The sequence below is a fragment of the Schistocerca nitens genome, chromosome 1, assembly GCF_023898315.1.
Source record: "Schistocerca nitens isolate TAMUIC-IGC-003100 chromosome 1, iqSchNite1.1, whole genome shotgun sequence".
Taxonomy (NCBI): domain Eukaryota; kingdom Metazoa; phylum Arthropoda; class Insecta; order Orthoptera; family Acrididae; genus Schistocerca; species Schistocerca nitens.
The window spans coordinates 705,879,811-705,901,522 of NC_064614.1; the positions used below are offsets into that span (position 1 = coordinate 705,879,811).

Genomic DNA, 21,712 nt, shown 5'->3' on the forward strand with positions numbered 1-21,712 from the left:
CTATGAGGTGAGGATAGGCATTGGATAGTGGTGCCCCACGGTAGCAGTAGGATGCCAGCAAGTTGGATAACTAATGAAGGTGGTGTCTGGAATGCTCTTTCACGTGCTGGAGAGCAAGGGAGAAGCACTTTGTATAGGACAGGCATTGGATAGTGGTGCCCCAGAGAGTGGCGCCCCATAGAAGCAGTAGGATGCCAGCAAGTTGGATAACTAATGAAGGTGGTGTCTAGAATGGTCTTCCACGTGCTGGAGAGCAAGGGATTCAGTTTCAGAAATGTGATGTATGTAGCAGGGATTGCACAGTAGCAGTTTCTTGTGGAGGGGTCAATGGTGGTTCTGCGATGCTTATGCCATGGAATGAGTTTTTGCAGTACCAGGTTTGTGAAGGATAGGGACTGTTGGAATGTGGAAAGGTGGAGGTCATTGTGAAAGGAAGGCTGGGATTCGGGGAAAGGATTCCCCATATGTTTTTGTTTTGTTTTGTTTTTTTCTGAGGGAGACTTTGGTTGGTAACTGCATGTGTAACAGTCTTTTCATTGTGTCTGTCTGCAACTCAACGGGTCATCTTAACAGTGAGTAGCAATCTATACAATTCCTTGTATTGTTATCAATGTATAGGAAAAATGTGATTTATTTTATATTCTATAGAAACCATACATACTTTTCATTAAAAGTCTTTAAGTGTTAAGCTTTATTGGACAGCACACTTCAGGCACATATTACTGACATGATAACAGGCTGACTGCTGCACGAGGAGTGTTTTGGTGTCACTATGAGGTCCCGTCCTGCAGTTTAATTCTTCTTCATATGTATCCAAATATGAGTTCATAACTTTAAAGAGAATTGTTTGGTTTATATTGTGCACATATTGTGCAAGGTGCAGTGATAAGGTGTCATGATCATTCAGAGCAAAAAACTGCCTCATCATAGGGGCTCAAATATCAATGCGTGCAAAGAATACCCCATCGTTTTCAATTCCATCATTACAAGTTTCAGATTATTCAAGGACTGAAACTTAATGATTCTGTGTTTCACACACAGTTTTGTGAAAACCTGTTAGCTATAATCAATGACGATGCTAATTTCACTGAAAATTTTTGGATGACAGATGAAGCCCAGTTTTCACCAACGTGAATACTCAAATAAAAACAACTTGCGTTATTGGCTACATGCAAATCCTGCTACACCTCACCAGCATCAGTTCCACAGGGCTAAAGTTATCGTATGGTGAGTATTGTTGTGTTGGGGCACCATACAACTTCATTGAAAATGAAGGTGACTCCACTGTCAGATGATTTCTCAATGTCGTGTCAACATGACAGAGACATTGTCACTTCAAGATTCTGTTCCCAATCTTCGCATTAAGCACACTTGTTTTAAATAGGATGGAGCTACTTCACACACTGCCTGTCTGTCTATGGTTACTGTAAAGTATCTGTTTTGGAAGTGAATAATTTCAAGGAAAGTTGAGATTGCTTGGCTGCCACTATGTCCAGACCTCTCAGTCTGTGACTACTTTTTGTGGCTACATCTGAAGAGTGTTATTTACCTGATAAACCTTGCCAAGCACAAGATTCAGACTGCACTGTGCAAAATTTTCAGAATCATCTAACTGAATGTGCACAGCAAAATGGACAGCACTTAAATGACATAATTCTTAATAAGTTACACCTTGCAAAATTTCCACTCAGCACCAAATAAAATGATATAATATTATAAACAGGAGAGGCTGCTGCTCACCACATACAGGAGATGTTGAGTCACAGACAGACACAACAAAATGACGGCTTCCCAACCTTGTACAGAAACATGTATCTCGTGCCTTGTCTCTCCAGTCACCTACCTTTTCCCACATTCCCACCATCTGGCCAGAAAGGAGCACTCCCCTCATGACTCAGAACCACACAGGACTAGAGGAACTGAATCACATTCTACACCAGGGTTTGAGCTATCTATCATCATGGCCATAAACGAGGAATATCCTGCCCACTATCCTTCGCACATCACCAACAGTGGTATTCTGCTACACTGCAACTACTGTAATTGTTCTACGTCGACACGACAACCAGTAAGCTATCTGTCTGCATGAATGGCCACTGACAAACTGTGGCCAAGAGACAGCTGGACCAGCCACTTGCTGAACATCCCGCCAAACACTATGTTCTTCACCACAATTAGTGCTTCACAGTCTGTGCCATCTGGATCCTTCCTACCAACACCAGTTTTTCTGAACTACACAGGTATGAACTATCCCTGCAATATATTGTACATTCCCGTAACCTTCCTGGCCTCAACCTGCAGTAGGCTGTCCTTCACTCACATATCCCCTTTCCTGCTCCCACTCCAGCACTACACAGTCTTCCTATTCCACCACTGTATCCACTAGTGCCTTTCTCTCCGTACCTAGAAGCCCTACCCTGTACCCACTACATGCCTGCATGTACCCTCCTCCCCCTCCCACTACTCACCCCAGCCTCTTCCTTCCTTCATGATACAGATTGCTTCTCCTATCATGTGCAGCTGCTCAAAGTTGGGCCTTAGCGGCCACAGACAATGGTCATGTGTGTATGTATGTGAGTTGTGCTTGATTGAATATATGTGTGTGTTTTTTCTACTCTAAGAAGGACTTTTGGCTGAAAGCTCATATGTGTAGCAGTCTTTTATCTGTGACTCACCATTTCCTCCATATTGTGAATAGCAAACTATCCTTTTCATAATATTAAACAACCAGGATGGAATGTAACAATATTATGAAGAGGATAGCTGCTACTCACCATATAGCGGAGATGCTGAACGACAACAAAATGACTGCTAGGAAGTGAGATTTTGGACAAGGCTTTCGTCAAAAATAGACAACGGCTGTCGGAGACTGTGGTCACGTGTATGAGAGTTGCGTTTGGGTGTGTGTGTGTGTGTGGGGAGGGGGGGGGGGGTATTTTTTCAACAAAGGCCTTGTTGGCCGAAAGCTCACTTTCCAACAGTCTGTCTGTTGTGCCTGTCTGCAACTCAGCATCTCCTCTATGTTGTTAGTAGCCACTATCCTTTTCATAATGTTGTTCTTTTTTTATAATACAGGGTGATTCAAAAAGAATACCACAACTTTAGGAATTTAAAACTCTGCAACGACAAAAGGCAGAGCTAAGCACTATCTGTCAGCGAATTAAGGGAGCTATAAAGTTTCATTTAGTTGTACATTTGTTCGCTTGAGGCGCTGTTGACTAGGCGTCAGCGTCAGTTGATGCTAAGATGGCGACCGCTCAACAGAAAGCTTTTTGTGTTATTGAGTACGGCAGAAGTGAATCGACGACAGTTGTTCAGCGTGCATTTCGAACAAAGTATGGTGTTAAACCTCCTGATAGGTGGTGTATTAAACGTTGGTATAAACAGTTTACAGAGAACGGGTGTTTGTGCAAAGGGAAAAGTTATGGACGGCCGAGAACGAGTGATGAAAATCTAGCACGCATCCAGCAAGCATTTGTTCGCAGCCCAGGAAAATCGACTTGCAGAGCTAGCAGAGAGCTGCAAATTCCACAATCAACTGTATGGAGAGTCCTACGAAAAAGGTTATTTATGAAACCTGAACGTCAACTACCCGAGGCGATGGATCGGCCGCCAGGCAGCCCGTGACAGAGCACTTCATCACTGGCCTCCAAGAAGCCCTGATCTTACCCCCTGCGATTTTTTCTTATGGGGGTATGTTAAGGATATGGTGTTTCGGCCACCTCTCCCAGCCACCATTGATGATTTGAAATGAGAAATAACAGCAGCTAGCCAAACTGTTACGCCTGATATGCTACAGAGAGTGTGGAACGAGTTGGAGTATCGGGTTGATATTGCTCGTGTGTCTGGAGGGGGCCATAATGAACATCTCTGAACTTATTTTTGAGTGAAAAAAACCTTTTTAAATACTCTTTGTAATGATGTATAACAGAAGGTTATATTATGTTTCTTTCATTAAATACACATTTTTAAAGTTGTGGTATTCTTTTTGAATCACCCTGTATTATTGATATTCCATCCTGGATCTTTCAAATACAAGTTATGTCAGTTTACTTCAATTTTTCTAATTATTTCAAATATTCTTGTTTCTCCACACTTCACTGTATAATAAATAGTTACATATGTCTGCCAATAGATATTTTATATTGTATTCATGTAGCGAATGCACCCCATGTCACTGGCAGATGTGGTGACACCATGTCACTGGCAGATGTGGTGACAGGCACGAGATGCAGGAGGGGGCTCTGAGAGTAAAGAGCAGGCATTCTGTTGCAGGCAGCCATGAGGGCAACATGTTTGTATTGTGTGGTACTACCAGTATGTTTTAATAAATGTGTTTAGTGCAAGTGAAACATTTACCTTAATCTGTCATGACTTAAATTAAAAATTTTTACAGTTATTTCTTTAAAAACTGAAACAGAATATCATAAAGTAAGGAACACATCCAGTACAATTCTGTTGTCAATGGAAAACACACATCATCATACAACTTCGAAAAAATACCCCTACTGGCTCTGGAAAAAAAAGCAAAGAAAAAGAATCAAGTTCAATAGCTAAGATATATTCATCTTGTTTGTGTTCTGTGTTCATGTTTGCTTCCCATACTGAAGGGCTGTCTTTAGACAAACCATTGTTTGGATTCCAATGGATTTGTTATTGTTATATGTTTTAAATACTAATGTTACGTTAATATATCGGAAAACACTATTTTGTTTTATGTAAACAGATAACAATATGATAAATAATAATAACCAATTATTACTGACATAATAAGTTTATAAATATTGCAACCTATACGACGAAGTACAAACGCTTTATAGCTATAAATTTCTCATATACAAGGTGAAGAAGAAAGTGCTGCATGTGGTTGTTGGAGTGTGATTCCTCATCCCAATTCAAGACAAAAATGTATCTAGCAAAACCTAGTCCCACCAACTGGTTCAGCAGAAATATGATTAAAAAAAATTCGATTCTGGCAACTTCGTATTCATGGGTGACATGTGGGCAATAATGGTTGTTGTGGAGGTTGAAAATACCTTCATGAGTGAAGCCAAATTCATCAGTCCATATCACATTATTTATAAAATGTTTGTTATCTTCCACTTGGTGCAAAAGCCATACTGTACTTCTTGAATGAAGTCTTCTGGCTGCTGGTATTGAGTTAATGTGTGATGATATGGGTACAGTTCTTCACCAATCTTTCAGATATCGGGAACTGCCTTGCAATATCCTGGGTACTTCACCGAGGTGATTGATGAGAGGTTTCAAGAATCAGTTCTTCCGTTTGAGGAGTACATCTAGTCCTTGGAGAACTTCAGTCCATTTCTTGTGGACGAAGTTTATTGGTTTCTCGAAGGCCTTGCTCCAGGCAATGAAAAACATTTTCATCAGTAAGGCACTTTTGAGGATACCATGCAGTGTATGCACGAGCAGCAGCTCGGTTATTGGATGTAGCCGGCCCCAAAAGCATATCGACATATTCATTGTCTGTGTACTACTTTGGGAAGTGACCCTACATGAACTTGACACAACCAGTTATGGTAGTGTACTATGGGGTTAGTAGATACTTGCATGAAGTTTAATGGATCCCACTGTCAAATGACAAAATGATGTTCTGCTTATGAACAACAAGAACAAGGGATGGAAGTCTAAAAAATAAAAAAAGGATCCCAATGAAGATTCGAACCATTGCTTCATGTGGCAGAAGTGGGCTTGATGTCCCAGCAGGCTACCCAGTGACTATGATGGTTGGTATGGTATTGTGGGATGACGTGTTCCTCTGTAGACTCCAACACACTGCATGGTATGACAATGGTGCCAGCTACTAATTTTCAGACGTGTGTTTTCAAAATGCATCCAATCTGATTTTGCTAGATAAACTTTTGTCCTGAATTTGGATGAGGAATCGAATGCTGACCTCCAAGTGCTGCATTTTTTCTTCACCGTATAAAGCAAGCATGTTTACATTGTTTCTCTGAAGGTATCTGATATTGGCGTAATTTGTTTCACAATGTATCTCAAGTAACTGACTTTCCACCAAACTTTACATGGCCATAAATGTAGAAAGAAATACAACCAAATGCATACTGAAAATGTAGTCTGTAACATAAGGAGAAATTTTATGCTGGGTAGTAAATGCTTCCTCTATTATTTAGACATTTATTTCTTGGGGTGAAATATGAAAATTAATAAGAAATCCTAACAGATTACTTTAACAGTACCCATCATCCAGGATGACTCTTGTTCTTTGAGAAAAGCAATTTTGAGATCAGGTGATTTTGAAGCAAAATGACATTGTTTTACTAAATTTCAAGAGTTTTTACAACTTTTAAGAGCAACAGCACAGTTATGGCAGCATTAACAGTACTCAGTAGAACAAATGCTACTGTTGGGAAGAGTTCCTCTTTGTGCCTGCTTTTCATTTCTTGACTTTTTGCCACCCCCTCCCCCCCCTGTACTGTCATACCTTCTAAGTATAGTATAATAAATATAGGGGAACAGTACTGGTGATGAGAGATAACACTGGGAAATGGTCAACACTTATTTTCATGAATAATCCTGAGAACATTCATTTAGGTCAGTGAATGCAGATTAAATCTTACCTCCCTGGCTGCATGATGTATCTTGCACTGTGCACATAAACGAGCTGCATAACATGGCCGGTCAACACTTATTCTGCGGTGCCTCTTCCCACAGTTTGTGCATCTGTGAATGTATGTACAGCCATGAGTAAATTTTCTCACTTCATACCCCCCCCCCCCTTTCCCCCATTTTTCTTTACAAAAGAAAAGGTGTGACTTTGTAGGACATTTCATTGTTCCTCATGTAGTCATGAAAGTACAGGGGCTTATATGCTGTGATTAAATCTTTCAGTGTACTTTTGTAATGTAAATTTATATGTGGTGGCTGTGTTTAGATTATGTAACTACATTTTATTGCAGCAGGTGTACAGTTCATAAAAACATTTGTTTGTCAAACAACAGAAACTCCAGGTTGGAATACCAACAATATAAGGAAAAGATAAGAGTGCTGTTTACCATAAAGGCCACACGTAAAGTTACAGACAGGCACAATGAAGATACACTTACACATAAGCTTCAGCCAAAGCCTTTGTCAGAAAAGGAAACACACACACACACACTCGAGCAAGCACATTTATTCATACAAGCAAGCACATCTCATGCTCACATGACCACAGTCTCCAGCAGCTCGGACTGGAACACATTACAGTCTGAGCTGCTGGAGACGGCAGTTATGTATGCGTGAGGTGTGCTTGCTTGTTTGAATGAATATGTGTGTTTCCTTTTCTGATGAAGGCTTTGGCTGAAAGCTAATGTGTAAGCATCTTTTCATTGTGCCTGTCTGCAACTTAATGGATTCACTGCTTAGTTTTGCTTGCACTGATGTGGTGACGTAGCTCAAATTTAGAGTAACTGACTGATCACAGAGATAACTAGCAGATTTTCATTTCATGGCACAGGAATTCATTTTCATTTTTCTATGTTTCAAAATACAGAAAAAAGAAAATCTGTTCCTAAAGCATAAAATTAAATCCCATTTTTCATCCATGTGATCACAGGTAGTCAATTACACTTAATATAAAAACATGTAAGGTTGGTAATATAAATAACACTAACTGGATATCAATTGTAATCTTAGTTCAGAAAATGAAACCAGTTCAAGAATCTGCTAAATTTGGATCGGATGAATGAGTTTCAGTGTTGTTCTAAATTAGCACGATACAAATTCCGCAACACCACTAAATCTGCTAGTGACACAGTTATTCTAATTTGATAGCAGATATAAATCATACCTTACAGCTACAGAGTATTTACTACTGAAGGTTTTGTGTTGTAGAGATGGAAGAAAATACATGGAAAAAATTTCTCAAATTTCTTTACAAAACTCTTCACAGCTGAGCTGTATTCAGTAAATTACTATATGTAGATTAGTAATGAGGTTAAAAAAGACTGGCAAAAAAGGTGCTTCTTTCTAAATGTTTATTATAAATTTAAGTCTGGATTTTTTTTCTGTTTAAAGTAAAACTGATTAAGATTGGAAAGGGTGGAATACAAGTGAAGGTATTTAAGAGCCAGAACAGCAGCCCTCTGGGTCTTTCATTCATAGCCTTTTGCTTGTGGTCTTGGGCTTAGTATCTGAGTACTAACTTGGCTGCTGCTGTGAATGACATATAGTAATTTTTCAGTGAGAGTTTTAGCAATAATCTAACAGCAGTTTTGTTCTGTGGCTGTGTATGCTTCCTGAATCTAATATTAAAATTTCTATTCCTCTGCCCAATATAAAATTTGTCACAATCATCCCACTCCGTGCTTTGAAGACACTTGAATTTGAAACCTATTACATATGTTACCTATCTTGTGTCAAAGCCAAAGTTTTAGAGTGTTCTTTATCTGAAAAATAGATGTGATGGTTGTGTTCTTAAATTTTTTCTCTAGCTGTTGAGAAACTTTTCCATAGTGTGTCATCTGGACAAAAATTTTCTTATTCTTTGTCTAACAATAGACACACAATATTCTGAAACTTCAGCTAAGACACAAGACAGGTAACAAACATATTAACTTTTCGAACTCAGACATCTATAAAATACAGTACGATGGGCTGTTGTAGTTCTTGCACAGCCTGTTTTCTGACCCCATCTATTGATTGTTTTGCAACCTCCATTTAAACCACCCTTATAGTCAGTCAGTTAGTTAGTTAGTTGCATGTTCCATTGATCAATCACACGGTACGGTAGCCATTATGATGTGTAACGTGTCAAGTGCACAAGAAATGCACGTATGAAACAAAATTTTTTAACATACATATTACAATACAAAGTTAAAGAGTAATATTTCTATTATTTACCCCATTCCCTTAAATCACACAAAATCCATATACTATATTTATAGATTTATTTATTCCTATTTAACAATTCATCTATGATATAGAAGGAGTTGTCAAGGAGATATGATTTCAATTTATTTTTGAAGCTATTACTGCTGTCTGTCAGAAACATTATTTCATCTGGTAATTTGACGAAAAATTTTTATAGCACCATATTTTACCCCTTTCTGTGCCAAAGATAGGTTGAGCAAAGGATAGTGTAAGTCCTTCTTTTTTCTGGTATTATAATCATGAATGTCACTGTTGTTTTTAAACTGATTCATGTCGTCGAGAACAAATTTAATTAGTGAGTAGATGTATTGTGAGGCTGTTGTAAGAATTGCCAATCTTATAAAAAGATGTCTACAAGATGTGTAACTATGAACCCCCCACATTATCCTAACCACTTTCTTTTGAGCAGTGAATACTTTTTGTCCAAATGTTGAGTTACCCCAAAATATTATTCCATGTGACTTCAGAGAGTGAAAGTATGTTAGCTTACTAACATATATCTATATACATCAAAATTGGCAATTATTCGGATCACAAAAGTTGCTGAACCTAGTTGCTTTAGGAGATCCAAAATATGAATTTTCCAATTAAGATTCTCATCTATATGTACACCCAAAAACTTGGTATGCTCTACCCTGTCTACTGACTTCCGTTGATGTTATATTTATTGAAGGAACTGTACTTTTTGCACCAGAAAATAGGATGTACTGTGTTTTTTCAAAGTTTAGAGCAAGCCCATTTTCAGAAAACCAATTAATGACTTTTCCAAAGACCTTATTTGTACCATTTTCAATTGGACTTTCTTTTACTGGATTAATAATGATGCTTGTATCATCAGCAAACAGTGTCAGTTCAACTTCCTGTTTCAGATAGGAAGGGAGGTCGTTCACATATATCAAGAACAGAAGGGGAGCCATGATTGAACCCTGTGGAACATGTAATGTAATTTCACCCCAGTTCGATGAAGAGGCAAACTTATTTAAATCACTTGACCCATACAAGGACACTTTTTGCTTCATGTTCTGTAGTAAGACCCAAATAGAGAAGTAGGCTGAATCTCCAGGAGCGAGTTACAAGCACATTCTATGCATCATCTTATTCTTTAACACTCCTTTAAACAATTTTTCGGTTTCATGGAGGTATGTTCCATCAATGCTACTAATTGAAGGCAGTTTTTTTTTTTATTGCCATGCCCGTTAAATGTAAATAACAATCAATACAAGATCTCTTACAGGTGTAGTTCAGAGGTCATGTTCTACTGTCAGTTCCATTCTAAAAATTCGAGACGACAAAGTTTATATGTACTTTTTCTGTGATTAAAGCCTACTTAATTCCATACATACAAAAATTACAAAGATTGTAAATTGATACACAAGAGTGGTAAAAACTGTGTGTGTCCGAGAAAGTGGCCATTTAGGTGCTGCTACTTGGGATGGAGCAGGTGTTCCCTTCAGTTGTCCGCTACGCCCATTTATAAATACAGCCTAACAGGCAGTGTCCCAACTTGACTTTACTTCACACCCAGCTACCATACGGTCCACGTCAGTCAAACGCCGGCTTAGCACTGTCTTGAGTGATGTCACAGCCAGGCCGCAACTAAATGCATGTTCTGAGTACGAATAGGAAGTGAACTTGCGAGGACTGTAAACCATCCTGGACTGCTTAGATCTCACGAAGTAACTGTTTGAGTGTCACCTGTAATGTTAAGAAAACTGCATGGCAACTGATGAAATTATTTTCCACTTTTTTGGTGGGCAATTAACTTTGATTATCAGAAGTCATGGCGAAAGACCGTTTAATGGCAACTTACCACAGAGGTCGCCTCTGGACTGCTCATAATGCTGTTTATGATAGAGAGATTGTTATTTCTGACCTTTCTCAGACCTTAGGTCTGGTTCGAAATGAAAGTGACACGGACCTTGATCAAGCGTAACTTCCTTTTAACTGTACGGTATATGTTACATTGCGTTTAGGAACTTTCGGGTAATTGAACATGTATCAATAATTACGGATTTCTGTAGTTGTATATATATGTTTGGATGTAGCTGTATTGCGTTGATGTACTGGTGGATATTGTGTGGTATGACTCCTGTAGTTGATAATATAATTGGTATGATGTCAACTTTATCCTGATGCCACATGTCTTTGACTTCCTCAGCCAGTTGGATGTATTTTTCAATTTTTTCTCCTGTTTTCTTTTGTATATTTGTTGTATTGGGTATGGATATTTCGATTAGTTGTGTTAATTTCTTCTTTTTATTGGTGAGTATGATGTCAGGTTTGTTATGTGGTGTTGTTTTATCTGTTATAATGGTTCTGTTCCAGTATAATTTGTATTCATCATTCTCCAGTACATTTTATGGTGCATACTTGTATGTAGGAACGTGTTGTTTTATAAGTTTATGTTGTAAGGCAAGCTGTTGATGAATTATTTTTGCAACATTGTCATGTCTTCTGGGGTATTCTGTATTTGCTAGTATTGTACATCCGCTTGTGATGTGATCTACTGTTTCTATTTGTTGTTTGCAAAGTCTGCATTTATCTGTTGTGGTATTGGGATCTTTAATAATATGCTTGCTGTAATACCTGGTGTTTATTGTTTGCTCCTGTATTGCAATCATGAATCCTTCCGTCTCACTGTATATATTGCCTTTTCTTAGCCATGTGTTGGATGCGTCTTGATCGATGTGTGGCTGTGTTAGATGATACGGGTGCTTGCAATGTAGTGTTTTCTTTTTCCAATTTACTTTCTTCGTATCTGTTGATGTTATGTGATCTAAAGGGTTGTAGAAGTGGTTATGAAATTGCAGTGGTGTAGCAGATGTATTTATATGAGTGATTGCTTTGTGTATTTTGCTGATTTCTGCTCATTCTATAAAGAATTTTCTTAAATTGTCTACCTGTCCATAATGTAGGTTTTTTATGTCGATAAATCCCCTTCCTCCTTCCTTTCTGCTTAATGTGAATCTTTCTGTTGCTGAATGTGTGTGATGTATTCTATATTTGTGGCATTGTGATCATGTACGTGTATTGAGTGCTTCTAGGTCTGTGTTACTCCATTTCACTACTCCAAATGAGTAGGTCAATATTGGTATGGCATAGGTATTTATAGCTTTTGTCTTGTTTCTTGCTGTCAATTCTGTTTTCAGTATTTTTGTTAGTCTTTGTCTATATTTTTCTTTTAGTTCTTCTTTAATATTTGTATTATCTATTCCTATTTTTTGTCTGTATCCTAGATATTTATAGGCATCTGTTTTTTCCATCGCTTCTATGCAGTCACTGTGGTTATCCAATATGCAATCTTCTTGTTTAGTGTGTTTTCCCTTGACTATGCTATTTTTCTTACATTTGTCTGTTCCAAAAGCCATATTTATATCATTGCTGAATACTTCTGTTATCTTTAGTAATTGTTTGAGTTGTTGATTTGTTGCTGCCAGTAGTTTTAGATCATCCATGTATAGCAAATGTGTGATTTTGTGTGGGTATGTTCCAGTGATATTGTATCCACAATTTGTATTATTTAGCATGTTGGATAGTAGGTTCAGAGCAAGGCAGAACCAGAAAGGACTTAATGAATCTCCTTGGTATATTCCACGCTTAATCTGTATTGGCTGTGATGTGATATTATTTGAATTTGTTTGGATATTAAGTGTGGTTTTCCAATTTTTCATTACTATGTTTAGGAACTGTATCAATTTAGGATCTACTTTGTATATTTCCAATATTTGTAGTAACCATGAGTGGGGTACGCTATCAAAAGCTTTTTGGTAATCAATGTATGCGTAGTGTAGCGACCTTTGTTTAGTTTTAGCTTGATATGTCACCTCTGCATCTATTATCAGTTGCTCTTTACATCCTCGTGCTCCTTTGCAACAGCCTTTTTGTTCTTCATTTATAATTTTGTTCTGTGTTGTATGTGTCATTAATTTCTGGATAATGACTGAAGTTAATATTTTGTATATTGTTGGTAGGCATGTTATGGGGCGATATTTAGCTGGGTTCGCTGTGTCTGCTTGATCTTTAGGTTTCAGATAAGTTATTCCTTGTGTAAGTGTATCAGGGAATGTGTATGGGTCTGCAATGTAACTGTTCAATAATTTATATAATAGAGGGAAACATTCCACAAGGGAAAAATATATCTAAAAACAAAGATGATGTGACTTACCGAACGAAAGCGCTGGCAGGTCGATAGACACACAAACAAACACAAAACACACACACAAAATTCAAGCTTTCGCAACAAACTGTTGCCTCATCAGGAAAGAGGGAAGGAGAGGGAAAGACGAAAGGATGTGGGTTTTAGGGGAGAGGGTAAGGAGTCATTCCAATCCCGGGAGCGGAAAGACTTACCTTAGGGGGAAAAAAGGACGGGTATACACTCGCGCACACACACACACATATCCATCCACACATATACAGACACAAGCAGACATCTCACAAGCAGACATATTTAAATATGTCTGCTTGTGAGATGTCTGCTTGTGTCTGTATATGTGTGGATGGATATGTGTGTGTGTGCGCGCGAGTGTATACCCGTCCTTTTTTCCCCCTAAGGTAAGTCTTTCCGCTCCCGGGATTGGAATGACTCCTTACCCTCTCCCCTAAAACCCACATCCTTTCGTCTTTCCCTCTCCTTCCCTCTTTCCTGATGAGGCAACAGTTTGTTGCGAAAGCTTGAATTTTGTGTGTGTGTTTTGTGTTTGTTTGTGTGTCTATCGACCTGCCAGCGCTTTCGTTCGGTAAGTCACATCATCTTTGTTTTTAGATATATGTTAAATAATTTAGTTAGATGTGAATGTGTTGAGGTGAACTTCTTTAGCCAGAAATTTGCTATTTTATCTTTTACAGGGGCTTTCCAATTGTGAGTAGAATTAATAGCTTGGGTGACTTCATGTTGCAAAATTATCACTTCAGGCATTTGTGGTATCATCTTGTATGTGTCTGTTTCTGCTTGTATCCACCGTGCATGCCTGTTATGTTGTACCGGGTTTGACCATATGTTGCTCCAGAAGTGTTCCATGTCTGTTGTGTTTGGTGGATTGTCTATTTTAATGTGTGTGTTATCTATTGTCTGGTAAAATTTCTTTTGGTTTGCGTTGAATGTTTGGTTTTGTTTCCTTCTATTTTCACTTTTTTTGTATCTCCTAAGTCGTTTGGCCAATGCTTGTAATATTGTTATTATTGTTATTATTATTATTATTATTATTATTATTATCAGGAATATTCCTACGTTGTGCGTATGAAATTTTCTTAAATATAACTGAATCAGTTAGAATTCAAAAGTTTTATTTATAATTACAGTTCCTGATCCCGCTGAGTAAACAGAGTAGAAATGTTTCTTTCAGTGAACAAAAGAAGAATGTGGACTTGCAGACTGTAAACTATGGTCATTGTTTTCTGGGTGACCACAAAAGTAGAAGTAGTTTTCAGGTTCTCGTTTAGGATGCCCTTCAACATATACTGAAGGGTTAGTTCAGCACGAATTTGTGAGACGGGGACAAACTGTTAATTGATGGTACTATTGGGATGTGTTGTGAAGCCTGCGAGAACATGTGTTAACCTCCTCAGATCCTCTACCCTCTAAATTTAATTTTGCTAAAAAAAATTGCGTTTTATTTGATGTTATGGTTGATATTAGCAAGGAAACATTGTTCTTTAAAAATTTTTTTGATTGGTTTTTTTGAGAATCTGATGTGTCCTATCCGACACACGTGTACAAAGCCTTTTGTAGTACAGTGAAAAATATTATTTCGTGGTTTTAAAATGCTCACATACCGAGCATTAGTATTTGCGTCAAACATTATGCACGTTAAGGTAACACAAAATGTAAATAACTTTACATAGATGGGTACTTACAAAATCTCGACATCATTTTGTCCGCCTTTTCACGCATGCACTCAGGAAACAAAGCTCACACTCGTCACTTCACGCGCCAGACCGCTAAAACTCACAGGAATCCATGCTGACATCTCGCAGACGTCTGGGAAACTACTTAGACATGTGTCTCTGGCGTTACATCGGAGCTGTGGCTAAACAAAGTTCACCAATTTGGTGTGTCGTATACGACACGCGGGATCTGAGGAGGTTAAGGAAATGGCCTGAAATGTGGCGAGACAATTCGTGGCTCTTGCATCACAATAACACACCTGCACATTCATTCCTGTTGGTACGCGACTCTTGCACACAAAACGAAATCACTTTGCTGCCTCAACCTCTGTACTCTCCAGACCTGGCTCCTGAGGACTTTATTTAATTCCAAAGTTGAAAACCCTGTCAGAAGGATGAAGATTTGCAATGTTAGGCAAGATAAAAGAAATTCACAAACAGCACTTCGAGCAACCCAGCAAGAAGTGTACCTAGACTGCTTCCAGAAGTGGAAACAGCTTTATCAGCGTGTATCAATTGTGGAGGAGAGTATTTCAGAGGAGACCATGCACAATAATTAAAAGGTAAGCATAGAAACATTTTGTGGACAATGTTTTGAAGAGAGCTTGTATGCTATGCATAAGCTAACTTTCGTACACTCTTTTCGTTGCGCATTTCTGTGACCCAGCATCCCCGCTATATGGTGAGTAGCAACTATCCTTTTCATAATATTATTAATTTCCATCCTGTATTTTCCACTGTTTGACTCTGTCACATAATTTTTATGTTCATATAAAGTTAATAAACTGTGAAATAATTATTTTTATCATATTGTACAAAGCTAGTTATGTTACTTTGATTAGAGGTAAAATGTTTAAATACCAAGTAGGATCTGATGACAATCAAAGACCTCTGTCTCCTATAAAATAAAAAGTATTTTTCCAAGTCCCATACATGGTAACAGATTTGCAGTCATAGCTCATAAAAGAAAGTAAATGTTTCAGCTCTCTAGTTCTCATTTGATGGAATCAGATCAGACACAGTTTTCAATACTTCTGTATGGATCAAGAAACAAACTGCAATTAACTGAGATTCACACCACTGCTTATTTGCACTCTAATGATTTTACGTAATGTTTTTGATAGTTTTATTTTTCAGGCAGTCTGTGAGTCTGTAAATAGTATGAATTTTGCTTGAAACAAAATTCCATAATTTCTTGCTGCAAATGGTTGAATACTGGTAGATACTTGCTGTCGTCAATTACAAAATAAATAAACTAAGCAACATGGATAAGAAGAATATTTTAAAAATTCATTCACTGCTTCATTTCTTAAGAAGTGTGTTGCACGATTAAGCACCGAGTTACTTTCACATCAAAAAAATCTTGCTATAGTATACAAATTTTCTAGACCACACGACACAAAATGTCATTAAGTTCAAAAGATTTCCAAGAGTAACTAAAAGATTATGGTGTATTAAGACACTGTACAATGCACAATTCAAAATAAATTTTTATATCCAGATGCATCAGTAAGGCCAACTAAACAATATGACTGTAGTACCTACCCAAAGGAAAGTAATCCTCAAATGTTACATTTAAAGTATGAAAGCTCAAATACTATTTACCTTATTGTGTTGGCCGCATACTCCATCTTCTGATGCAGCTGAGACAGCAAGTCATTTAATTCACTCCACGCTTGTTCCACCTGTTGCGTTTCAGCTACTCTCCGATCATATGCTTTACGCCGTTCCTTTATAGATTGAAACAAGATGATCAGTATCTCATTGTCTTCATGTTAATGGTGCCTATGACTACACAAAAAAATATAGTAGAAATTACATGTCAGAACTTCTAATTAAGTAACACTGTTCAAATAATAATAAAGTTTTCCTTTGTTTTGAATTTTTTTCTGACATCTTTATACAACTGGAAAACAATATTTTCTATTCCATTATTAAATGAAGGTACATTCTCTTCATTTGTTATGCACTTCTTCTAATTAATAATCTTAAAGTAGTTAAAGAAATATAACAACACTGGAACCAATTAGGGAATGGTCCAACCTGACACGTCAAAATTTGCTCTGTAATTTTTTATACAAGAAGAATATGCTTCAAGAAAGACACTGTCAAAATGTTAGCAACTATGATGCACTGCAAGTATTTAAAAAAAAAAAAGTTAAAGTTGATAAATTCACAGCTCACCAGGTGGCTGGCGAATTGTACATCCCTATCGGAGCTGTAGCAAACTGCACATGCACAACATGACAGGTGTGTACCTTTGGTTGATGGCACATTGATAAACAAATAACATAACTATGAGAGACTGTAATTTGTAAAGCCAATTTGTTTTCAACTCATTTAATACCCTAAGTAATTACCTGTTGCTTTTGCGGTAGATGGAGATTAAACTGAATTAATACACACTATGTGTAAGACTTAATGTTAAGGAGCATGCAAACCCAGTTTTGTTTCGTAAAATATGACCATGAACCATATAAAGGGAAAAAAGTATTTACCCAAAGTAATAAATACATGCCAAAATAAAACTCACAAAACTGTGGAGAAAAAGAAAAAATATCCACAAGATATAATGTAAGGGTAGTCACAAAATCCCATTACCCCCCTTAATAACTGGCATAAACCACTAACTTGAGTTTTCTTGAGGTATGAGAGCTGTTTGTGAGAAGCAATGCACTGTTAATGATAGTGATCTACAAGACTGGATCCTCCGAAATGCATTTGAGATGAACATTGTTGATTTGAAGCCTTCTACGAGCTAGTTAAACAGATTCAAGAAATCATACAGTATATGAAGTTGCAGAGCAACAAGGTTTATTTCAAGTAAAAGTGTAGAGGAGATGCCGTTAATTCCTAGCTGACATGAAGATGAAGTTTGCTGTGTCTAATGCTGATAAGCCAAGTTTCATGAAGGAAATGCGAGCAACCCACACTAGATCATCTCCAGGCGAAAAAAGACAGAGTGTGCCGTGCAATCAATTAACTCTTAACCTGTGAGTTACTTGTATTGGGCACAGTTTGTGAGTTCAGGTCTACCACACCACTTTGCTTTATTATTTCCTCACATTTACAGAAATCTCAGATCGGGTATCCTGATTGTACAAAATAATATATAAAACTCTATATATGTACACTTTATACAACTTGCTTTCATTGCGCTTAAAAAAAATTCATAGAAAATTATTCTTATTGATTTAAACCTTTGTACCAAGTGTACTGTATTAGTAAAAATATTACATAATTTACTGCATATTTAGAGGTGAATGGATTCAACTGAATGATTAAATACTGGGTTTAATATAACGTATTCTGGTTTTTTTATATTTTTACAGTAATCCGAGTATTTCTTACCGCTGATGTGCAACAGTGATGTTTTGTAAAGAATAGAAGAAACACATGTGTATTATATTCATAGCTATTGTTCTGTTATAAAGAAAACATGAAAGTTCACTTACCAATACTTGCGGTGAACTACTTGCGGTGAACAACTCAAAGAATCAATACTATTATTTTGTAAACAAAAGAATACATATTTTTGTGACAATGAAAACTGCTTGTGCTTCACAGTTGTGCAGCAAATCGTTTACAACATTTTTATGCATTTAAGATACACTGTATTTTTACACAGAAAACAAATATGTCTTCCTCTTCTTACGAGGTTCGTACAAGGAGTAGGTTCTCCTCTTTTCAAGCTTTTCTTTTAGTGTGTAAGAAATCATCTCTTCTGATACCCCCAGGACTTTTTGAATACACACCTGGAGTTCACGATTTATTTCCGTGTCATTCAATCTTCTTTCTAGTTGAGGACTGACAACAGCTTTGGCCAGGTTCTTCATGAAGTCAAGCTTGGTTGTCTGTGAGTTATGTTTGAAGGAGCTATATACTATACATGGATAGAGAGCTCTAATGTCCAGAATCTGGTAAAATATTGCCATCATCTAGTAAGTCAACCACTACAGTAATTGGTGAACTTCTCATTCAGAGAATCTACTCCTTCTTTGGTGAGGTCATAAAATGCTATCAGGTCTGGTTTCTGAGTGGTGGTGTCAACAGACACCTCATGACGCATAGATGATAAAACAATCACTACCTTGTTCTTTTTTGGCATGTAAGAGGCTACAGTCTAGTTCTTCTTCTTGTTTTTTAATACAAATTGACAGGAACCTACTTCTCCCGATTTACTGGGGAGGAATTCAATTGGTACCTCTCTTTTTTGCCTCACTGTCCCAACATAATTCAGTCTTGGTCTTCATGATATCCACAAGCTGTATAGAAGAAAACCAATTGTCCCTGGTGATGCTCCTATTTGTTCCTTGTATAGGCTTCAATAGGCTTTTTACTTACTCTGTTCGTTTTGAGAATTTTAGTTGTTCTTCTGAAAGGGTATCTCCATCAGAATTTTTACCACCGCAGATATATCCACCCAGAAAATACCCATTTCCAACACCTGAACGACACATCAGTTTTATGCCATACTTGGCAGGTTTCTTAGGCACGTGTAATTTGAACTTCGAAAATAGTTCTGAAATTGGAGCTGTAGAATCTGTTTTCTTCTTCTCTTCTCTGGTAGCGGCACTGTCAAAGCACAGCACTGAAAGAAGTATCGCTCACGGCACACCGAAAAATCTCTCTACCATAACCACTGTTGCAAAAACTGCCCTACTACTATTGTGATTCGACTTCAGTGCGGCAGAATACATTAAAGGTCACAACAAAGTGCAGAACTCTAATGCCTATGTCATGCATATCAGTGCAGTGCGGAATTTTATATTTTTGCCCTTCAACTCCAGTTTTCTTGTTGGTCAAAGCTACTATTTCTTGTAGCATTTCTTCTGTGGGGGGAACAGATTTCAAACCACCTCAGGTTCAGCTGAATTTACTACTATACATGCTTGACTCTTTATGCCTGGCAGCTGAAGAATGATATTGTGCTTCGTGTCCTGCATCTTGTGATAAAAGGTTCACAAGACCACTTAAACCTGTTTTTCCATAATAAACCTTACCACAAACACTGCTTATTGCAATATCCTTCCTTTCATACATAACTCCACATAGAAGTCTTCCTCATACTCGTCAACATCGCTTACATCATTTAGGCATGACTGTATTACAGAACCGTACTGTGGATCACTTAGACGAATGCTACTATGTGCGGGCTTACCTCCACTCAACATAACATAGCTTGTGAGGTGCATCACACATACCGCACATGTTAATAATAATGGAACAGTTCTCACTCAGTAACAGCTGGAGATAAACTGAAACGTCAACAATTCTCATGGACATTAGTGCATAAGGTAGACAGAAGTTGGGACAGAAAACACAAAACAATATGTCAATGTAAAATTTTAGAATTACTGATTGGTAGAGGAGACCGCACTTCATAAGTTAAGGGTTAATGCTGTGTCACAATCAAATACAACAATGACAGTGATAAGTATGAGTGGATTACCATTTCTGCAGCTTTATATACGTCTACAGGTATCTCAAGTCATATTGTGACAAAAAAAAGAGAGAAGAAGAAGAAGACTGTTTAGTGGCAGACATCTTATAATCAATCTATCAAAATCTGGAAAAATAGGAAAAAATAATTTTTAACATTTCATTCAAAATGATTTCTAACCAGTTACAAAAATTAACTCATTTTGTTAGACTCTTGGTCGGGACATAACAATACCTCCGTCTCTAAAGAAGACAGCAGAAAGACTGTTGACATAATTCACATTCCACCCCGAACAACCAATGTGACTCTCCATAAAGAATTTTTTGACTGTGTTAAGTATTTTTAAGGAAATTATGGGAGAGAGTAATTTCCAACAGCTAAGTGTCATTTGACATCTATCAGGAGAGCAGTATTCTAAAATTCCAGTCTTTTCTGCATTATAAGTTCACACTGGCACGTTTTACGAATTGCTTAAAGTATGCTTGGTATGCAGCATAATAAATACAGCAACAACAGGACCACTTCTTAGTCCACCACAATTCTGCTAAATAAAACTAGTAATTACCTCAATGTGCCTGAAAGCATACATTTTTCTTTTGTCAAGTGTGCCTAGTGCAAGGAAAATGTTTGTTTTCATCATTCAAATCACACTTTGCTTTATTGTGATGCCTATGGGGCACAAACAAGGAGCTGTTACATTGCTAACAAAATTTAGATTATCATACATAATCATAAATGTACATTGTCATAAGAACTATTCTACATGAATTGTTATAAAATGATGTATGTGTAAGAAATACTTAATTTCAATAACATACAGTCATGACTGATGGAAGTCATCTATAATGTAACAGCAAACATCGCATTGATTTATTTTCCCAGAAAACACCGCCTTGATTTATTTTCCCCTGCTATCACCTTTATAAGAATTACGTATTATACAGTTTAACTGGTGATGCAAACTGTCTCTCTTTCAAAACATTTATGATACATGATGTTTTTAGATGGTTTAGGTGTTTCAAATACCTTTTGTGTCACTACACATCGCTATACTGCTGTCATAAGCAGCCCTTTGAGCGATATAAATGGGCAACTTCAACAATTTTTAAAAAATACTTGCAGTAAGTCTTAACAGCTAAAATTTTGACAGTGCATTTCTTTCATTGCATTATTCCTGCATAAAAATTTCAGGATGGGTTTTGACATGTCGGATTTGACCACTCCCTTGTAAGTTACAATTGTGTAACTTTGTTTTAGTGCATGCAGTATGGAATGCCATGAATAAGTTCTGTAATAGTTGATTTTAGACTTGTGGTTTCATGGTTTATTTTTATTATAACTGATAAAGTGTCAAAATTACTTAAACTGGAAAGCATTGCTTGCTTTTGTATTACACCATTCTTAGATTGTTCAATAAATTTAAGTGAAGGCTGAACACTTCCACAATACTTTCTATCTTTTGTTAATGGCATCACAGAAGATTAAGTA

At 37.2% G+C, this 21,712-nt stretch overlaps 1 protein-coding gene across 1 annotated transcript in view; it reads right to left on the reverse strand.

The window, feature by feature from the left end:
* LOC126259732 (uncharacterized) overlaps positions 1 to 21,712 on the reverse strand; it is a 217,540-nt gene that overhangs the window by 68,524 nt on the left and 127,304 nt on the right. Inside the window, exons 7-8 of the mRNA XM_049956719.1 lie at positions 16,387 to 16,511; positions 6,603 to 6,705 (exon numbers count right to left, since the gene is read on the reverse strand). Coding sequence (XP_049812676.1) covers positions 6,603 to 6,705; positions 16,387 to 16,511 — 228 coding nt within the window. The remainder of the gene's footprint in view (positions 1 to 6,602; positions 6,706 to 16,386; positions 16,512 to 21,712) is intronic.